The sequence below is a fragment of the Centruroides sculpturatus genome, unplaced genomic scaffold, assembly GCF_000671375.1.
Source record: "Centruroides sculpturatus isolate CEXI.00-Female unplaced genomic scaffold, Cexi_2.0 scaffold458, whole genome shotgun sequence".
Lineage (NCBI taxonomy): Eukaryota > Metazoa > Arthropoda > Arachnida > Scorpiones > Buthidae > Centruroides > Centruroides sculpturatus.
In genome coordinates, this window is record NW_019384732.1 from 377,710 (window position 1) to 386,318 (window position 8,609).

The 8,609-nt window shown below is 32.7% G+C and overlaps 1 protein-coding gene across 1 annotated transcript in view; it reads left to right on the forward strand.

The window, feature by feature from the left end:
* Nucleotides 1-8,609, forward strand: part of LOC111628219 (calpain-D-like) — a 166,217-nt gene that overhangs the window by 101,297 nt on the left and 56,311 nt on the right. The window contains exon 8 of the mRNA XM_023371959.1: nucleotides 1,299-1,451. Within this exon, the coding sequence (XP_023227727.1) occupies nucleotides 1,299-1,451 (153 nt within the window). The remainder of the gene's footprint in view (nucleotides 1-1,298; nucleotides 1,452-8,609) is intronic.

The following is an 8,609-nucleotide window of genomic DNA, read 5'->3' on the forward strand; positions in this document are numbered from 1 at the left end:
TATTTGTGGAGAACAAAAGCCTGCCAATTATATTACTGCAAAGGAACCACTGTAGTGTTTTTGAGAGATTTGTAGAGGATAATGATTTATTGTTCTCTCAGGTATACAATGCTGATGAAACTGAGTTGTTGGGATGTTGGCTACTAAAGTTCATCTTTTCTGAAAATGGTAAAAGAGCTGTTAAGGGATTTAAACAAAATAAGGAAAGAATTACAGTGCCCATGTGCATGAATGCTTCTAACATCCATCTACTCAAATTTCTGATTATAGGGAAATCCAAGAAACCAAGGGTATGTAAAAACTTGATAAGTTTGCTGTTATGCTACAAAACACATTCAAGTGATTGGATGCAACCTTAATTTTCAAAAACTGATTTTTCACATGTTTTTACCATCGTAGAGAATTTTCAAAAAGACTTTTCCAAGACAGCAAAGTCACTTTTGTGCTTGACTAGTACCAAGCACAAGAATGGCTTTGTTGTCTCTTTCTCCTGCTTATGCAAAGATATGTTGTGAACATGTTTGTGAAAACATGTTCAGCAAAGCCATTCTTGTGCTTGGTACTAGTCAAGCACAAAAATGATTTTGCTGTCTTGAAAAAGTCTTTTCGAAAATTCTCTTTGATGGTAAAAACGTGAAAATCAGTTTCACAAACATCTTCTGGCAAGTGTTATGTCATTGATCCAATTGACAGATTAGGGGATGATCTAGAATTTTAAAATAATCTACAAGATAGACTTTTATTCAAAAGCTGGTGAACTGTCAGCATCATTGAACTTCAATTTGCATACAACATTAAGGATTCAGTGTATTCTGTACTGTTGTGGAATTGTTTGAGTATATTCTGAAAAGTCATGACAAAAATTTGGCCTGACGTTATGCATTCTGATAATGAAAGATTCTTTTCTTAGTCTATCGTATGATGAAGAATCTTCTGCTGATGAAGGAAGATCTAACAGCAACAATAAATGATTCTCCAAACTGCATTTGAGAACAATCCAATAGTGCATCTTTCAGATGATGATGAAAATTTATGAATGGTTGCACACTGTTATGGAAGTTTTGACTAATGTTGCAATCATTGAAAGCTTTATGAATACACAGTGCTGAAAATGATGGAGAAAATGAAGTCAATAAAGGCTCAAATTGTTCCTGATGCAAAGAATTGAACATGTCACAAAATTTATCAAATTTACAGAAAGAAGTTTGCATTACAATGTTTGCATAAAAATTTCACATAATAATAATTATTATTTCTGTTCTGTGTAGTAATTTGTATACTAAAATTTTTACTTTCAGACTCTTGAGACTTCGTAATCCTTGGGGCCATTATTCTTGGAAAGGTGATTGGTCAGATAACTCTCCTTTATGGACCCCTCATTTAAGAGATCTTTTAATGCCCCATGGAGCTGATGAGGGTGTATTTTGGATGTCTTTTCAAGATGTATTAAAGTTTGTATTCTTTTAAGTACTTGATTTAAAATTTTTTATTACTGTTTTTTTTGCTGTTTAATTTAATGTTTAATTATGTTAAATTATCAATTGTCCTTTGATATTTTGAAGCTTTATGTTAAAAACTGAATACAGGTAGTCCTCAGTTTACGCTGGTTCAATTTACGCCGATTCACAATAACGCCGCTGCACAATTCGTGATTTTGCTGTGTAATTCCCTGATTTTCCCTATGCCAGACTGATTTTCGTTTCAGTGTTGACATATTTACCGAGCCGCGACATTGTACATTCGTTAAAACAAAGATTTTTATTGAATATATTTATTTTTTCTGTTTAATATTATTGGGTTTGTATACATTTGCATTAAATTAATATTAAAATACTAAACGTTTAGGTACCCACGAGTCAAGTTATCAAACTTAATAGTCCAATAAATGGCGTCCGAATCCATAGCGCCATTGAATTTATCCCGTATCAGTTCGTTCAGGAAAACACCTTACGACGCAGTAGCACTTCCGGCGATCACAAACTATCGTTAGTGAGACAAATCTACTTCTCGTTGGCCAGACGATATCTATCTCTCCTTAATTTTCCCGCTCAAACTGACCTTACATATGCGCTACGGCGACCGGTGGTCGACCAATCAGTGTCTCCGCTCGTCCGTAGCTCTACGTCGGGTTAACGTATCCTTTCAACTATGGAAAGTTTGACGGATGAACTTTGTGAGTTAGACAATGATTGGGAGCGAAGTGCAAATGTAAAAAGGAGCATCATCGCATCCATTCGACCATATTCCGAAATTCTCAATGAAAGAAAACAAAAATGTAAACAATTAAAGATGGATACTTTTTCCGAAAAATGTAAGAGATCCGAAACTAAAATTTTTAATAAAAACATTTAACTTTATTTTATGATAAAATACATTTTAAAAATTAAATTTATTTGTACTTTGTATTATATTGTATTAATAAACAAAATTATTTGCATATTTTTCACTTATGTGGAACCTAACCCTATACCTCAATGTAAATACGGGTTCGTTTTACGCCGGCTTTTGTAGGAACAGAACTGCGGCGTAAACCAAGGACTACCTGTATTTAATTTGGACAGTTATTATTTTAATATTTAGCTTATTCAAAGCCAAACAATTGCCATAATGAATCAGACTGCTTTATTGCTACTATTAATAATTAAATTCTAAGTAATTTGATACTAGAAGTAGACTTTAGGTGCCATCTTTTATTAAATTTAATAATTAAAATTAAATTAATATTTTTACTAAATAATTTAGAATATTCTGAAAGAAAAGAATTAGTCCAGAGTGGGATTTGAACTTGTAACTCCCACTTACTGTGTGAATGAATGAATCCTATGTCTATGGCCTGTAATTACCCACTGTGACACTCAACCAGCTATTATTTTTTCCTGGTATGGTGTTTGTAATACACATATATAAACATCTCAAAGCTAAATGATCACTATAATGAGTCAGGCTACTTTATTGCTACTATTAATAATTAAATTCTAAGTAATTTGATACTAGAGGTAGACATTAGGTGCAATATCTTATTAAGTTATTGGTTTCATCACTTGTAATGGTATATCCCAGGAAGTCTCCTTTGCCATTATATTGTACCAAAAAAGCTATAGAAGTATGAAGACAATTTATCTTGTGCTCATCAGTCAACCTCCTAGGCACCCATCATGCATGCATTTTTGTAATACTTAAGAATCTCCATGGCAGTAGTATATGTGGATCCAATACTGATATCCAATTCCCTGGCCAGAACTCCTAAAAAATGCACCTGTTTTTCAAATAATGGCATCAATGTGATCCACCTTCTCATTAGTGATGGCTGTGCTGGAACATCCAGAGCATTGTTTATCGCAGATTGATGTTCACCCATTTTTAAACACATTTACCCATTGTACACTTTTTCTCTAGGCATCTCCGTACTGTTGTAGCATTCTTCTATGAATTTCATGAGGTTTCACACCCTCTGACCACAAAAATCTGATGATTGCTCACTGAGCAGCGAGTAATACAGTGCAAACAGCTAAGGCTCTACCACTTTATATATATGCTTCCCTTTTAATTAAACACACCAACTCATTTATTAAACAATGCCAATTAGTGATGCCACGAATAGTGATTTTGCCAAATACCGAATATTCAGCTACACTCTCGGCCGAAGCACCGAATGTTCGGCAAAATATGTGTACATTTTGCAGGTGACAGGTTACGACATGTCTCATTGTGGTGGGTGCAGTAGCGACATCGCAGGCACATTTGTTTTATTTGCAAGTAGATTGTTTCACAACATGCATTATTTGTTCATTGTTACATCAAATTGTGTTACTAATAGTCCTTATTATCAAAAAATATCACTGTTTGTATCACTTTATATGAAAACTGTTCGCCTACATCGGACGGCAGACCTTTACAAGTGGTGATCAGCAAACACAAAACAGTATCCAAGCCTGACAGAATTCGCTAAGATTTATCTATTGTTTCCCAGCAGTAGTGTATATAGTGAGAGGCTATTTTCAGAAGCAGGTATAGTTTATGAGGAAAAGCACAATCGTTTGATATCAACAAATGCTGAAAAAATTGTTTCATTCATCACAACTTACCACTGATAGGTTTTAAGTATTAAATGTAATAATTTGTGATTAAAATAAATTAAAATAAATACGTTTTTGAGTAATATGTGCGGTTTTTTTTTCACGATTTGGTATTCGGTATTCGGCCGAATACCGAATAGTAGCCGAATATTCGTGGCATCCCTAGTGCCAATACCTTCTCTAAGAATGTACCTTCCCTTTGCAGGTGTTTGAAATGCCTGGGATATTAGTTTCATGAAATATTGTCTATTTAGTATATCACACAAAATCTTTATAATCCATTAAGTAATTTTAATGTAAATTTGACTAATGTTTTCAACAAGTCAACAAGATTTAGAATCTTGTTGACTGAAGCAGATCAAAAACATTAGTCAAAATTACTTAATGGATTGTAAAGGTTTTATTTGATGTACTTAGTCATTGATCCAATTATCAGGAAGAAGGTAATTTCATATTGTCAGTTTACTGTTACTTTTTGAAACACCCATATATTTTATAAAGATTTAAAAGAAAAATGCAGACAGAAGTAAAAAGTTCCAAAAAATCAAAAGTTTGGAAATTCTTCAACATGATCTCAAACCAGAATCTCAATAACCAGAATGTTAGTCTAAGTTAAAACATTAGACTAACATTCTGGAGACCACCAGGTGAGCAACTCTAGGAATTTTTCATGTTTTGCCCACTCTGGACAAGTTGAATCTTGTCCTTCCCAACCAGCTGCCTCATTGTGGGCCTGAATGAATTCTTGATGAGTATGGAAAAGATGGTCCTCTTAGTGCAACAGGACAGAAAGATTAAAAATAAAAACTCAATTTTAAGTGAAATATTATGCATATTTATAGTAAACATTCTAAATATTTAATTGATTTATTTCTGTTTAGGATATCTTCTTTCATATAATATTTATTTTGTGCACATTTGAAATGTGATTTAAAAACAAGTATTGTTGCAAACAACAATAATTTGATAATTATAATTAAAGAAAGTGTTTGTAAAACAGATATGAGTTTTACTTAGTTAATTGTATTTTCTAAATATATGAAATTTTGATATATAAAGTAACTAAACTAGACAAAAATATTTTATTTGAACTTTGTTAAAAATATATAGATTTTTTGTTGTCGTTGTTGTTGTTGTTGTTTTAGTGTAATGTATATACCAAAGTTTAATAAACAGAAACTGAAATATAGTACAGTTGTTGTTGTTGTTGTTTTAGTGTAATGTATATACCAAAGTTTAATAAACAGAAACTGAAATATAGTACAGTCGATTCTGTTTAATTGGGCCAGCCACTTTTTTAGGCCAAATCCCAAAGAACAAAAACCAAACTAATGCATAATTTAAATGCTTAATTGGGACAGTAGCAGAAAAGGAATTTAGCAATTTTTGATATATTTTAGGAACCTTCTGAAAATATGTCAACACTACATACATTAATGTTGTGTAGGCCTAACGTTTGCAATTTTGTCTTTTGCTTGGGCAGTTTGGTTTTCTGGAGGGAGTCAGCATAGTGGGACATATCACACTGGGATTCCGTCTGAGGCAGATCTGAATGCGAGCTACTGACCCTGCTCTGGATTGGACTAGACTTAAAAGTGAAGGGACTGGACAATTTTTCCAGGTCTCTCAACCAAGTTGAAAGACAGCTACAGTTCCCTAATTCCATAATAGAGTTCCCTACTTGGTTTAATAAAGCATTAAAATAGGTACCTAATTATTATTTTTTACCTACTTATTTATTTACCTATGTATTATATATTTTATTTTAGAATTTATTATTACTTCATTTAATTGGACCAAAATGGATTAGTTCCAATGTATCCCAATTAAGCAGAATTGACTGTATTTAAATACAGATTCAGACTCAGAAATCTAGATGCAACTTGGACATGAAGTCTCAAAACACAGAGTTTTGCCAAAACCTAATTGCAGCATCAAAGATAATCATTAAAACCTCTATAATACTAGAAACCTCTATAATACTTTGTTATAAAAAAAAACTATTAGTTCTGCCATCTTGTGGTACATTATGATTTAAATTTCAATTGTTTGTATTAGTGGTCCAGCTCCTTGAGAAATATGAGAAACAGACAGTACTTCACTGTATTTGCTTTTTAAAATTGTAAATTATTGTTTTGGATACATTTAAAGAAGAATATGAATGTCTCTTAATGATTTTTACAGTAGAATAAGTGAATTGCTTAACCTTCTGATTTTTTTCATTTTATGGATGACTTTTTTTTATAAATACAGTGAAACCTCCATTAACAGACACTCCCGAATAGTGGACACTTCTAATAATTAGAGGTGTCCACTATATTAGAGATGGGGATTGTAAAAATGTCCATTAATTATTAATGGATACTTTTACAATCCCCAGACCTTTTAAATAGGACAGCTATTATATTTACCTCTAAATAGTGGACACTCTAAATAGCATACACTGTTGTCTATAACCAACCTTATGAAAATGCAATGTTCTGCCTTCAATATTCTGAAAGAAGTATTTACATACAAAATGTTTTAAAACAAAAACAAAGAATCAGTTCAAATACTCTTTCAAGGGACAAAATTTGACTGTAGGCATTGAATAAAGACTGGCTTAAAATAGGAATAGGGGAGGAGGGCAGGTTAAAAGAAGTTGAACAATATTCTTTATCTGTTAGAGAAGTTTAATCTGGTTTAGTTGTCAATTATTTGTCATTAGACATCTTAATGTTATTAAACTTTTGTCTTATTGATGAAATTAAGCTTATGATACAAAAAAAACTATAAACTTTTTTGAAGTTATTCTTTCATTTAACAAGAACTGTAGTATAATAGTAATGAAAAAACAGGTAAAGTGCCAACCACTTTAAAGTGGTTGGCACTTTAAAAATTATTGGTTTATCAAAAGTATTCAGTAATTGGTTTATTAAAAATCAATAATTGGTTTATTAAAATCAGTAATTGGTTTATTAAAAATTAGTGCCAACCACTTTAAGTGCCAACCACTTTAAAGTGGTTGGCACTAATTTTTAATAAACCAATTACTGATAAAAGCAAAAATGTTTGAAAAGTTACACCTACTTGATAACTACAAAGCAGACAAATTCCTGTGTGGTGTTTGTATAAGTGAGACAGTGCGATCTTCATATGAAACGTACAGAAAGGAACATACAACAACTACAGGGATATACTCTGTCTCTTTATTACACTTTGAATAATTGGTTCTATACAAGGAATCTCAACTGATTTGTACTGTTTTCATTCTTACAAAGAGATGTATTAAACAGAGAACTGTATGTTTCCTTAACAAGGCACAATTATATAGTAATCCGGGTGCATAACAATTATTTTTTCATAACTGCATAACTAGAACTACCATAATCCTAACTTAAAACTAACTTAATACTAAGGAAATAATAAGGAAGATAGGAAAACAGGAAGGTATGAGAAATGAAGGGAAGATTTCACCTGGGTCATTCTTTCCTGTCAGTTGGTGCTCGCTTTGGGTAAGATTTCCATTCCTTTTCTTCTTCTCTGAAGAAGGTGTCTTTCGTCTCTTCTATTCTTTTTCTATCGAAGCTCTGAAATATGCCAGCCCCTCGGTCTCTCAGTGTAGAGATTCCATGTCCTTATTATGATTCTCAACCAATTCTGAAGTGTCCATAAGCCTACTCTTGGAATGTAGTTTCTTCTCGGTCCCTTGCTGGACTCTACCAAAGTCCTCTGCCCTCTCCACAAAGTCGTGCTTGGAGCCTCTTTCAACACATCTGGTTTTCTCTATATCTAGTCCAAAGAGTGACTTGTCTCTCCCTTATTTTTCCTCAGGCTACCCTACCCACTATTGTAAGCCGATTCTCAGAACGGCTAATCCCACCTAAAGGCAATAACGGTCGTTTGGAAGGTTCTAGAAGGAACAGACAAAGGGAATAGAAGAAATTGGGAAAAAGGATCAGAATTATAACTATATATAATTAAAAATACATATGTATATATCACAGGATCTCAAACTTATTTCGACCACCGCCCACTTTGAGATTAAAAAAAGATCTAGTGCCCCTATATTTTTTAACTTACCTTTTTATATTACCATCTGTTGTGTATTTTAAAAACAGTTATTGCAAATATAATGTTTAAACATGCATTATTATATGGATAGGATAGATAGGGTGTGACCCATATCCTATTTCTGAGATCAAAGAATGTTTTGATGAGAAGAAATAAAACTCATATTTAATCACTGAGCCTTCTACTGCCCCCATGAAAGCCTCCAGTGCCCGCAAAGGGGCGTTATCACCCACTTTGAGAAAGGATGATCTAGACCAGTGTTTCTCAACCCAAAACTCATCGCAGACCGGAAAATATCTGCTTTTTTTAAGTGGACCAGTGACAATATTATTTTTAATTGAAAAAAATTCTCTGTTGTAAAAAGAACTGCAAACTACATTGAGCAATAAATATTTGTTATTTTATTTACCAGTACATTAGTATACAAATCAATGTGATCGCTGCTTTTCTTTTTTGCTAGTAAGATCATCAATTCTTGGA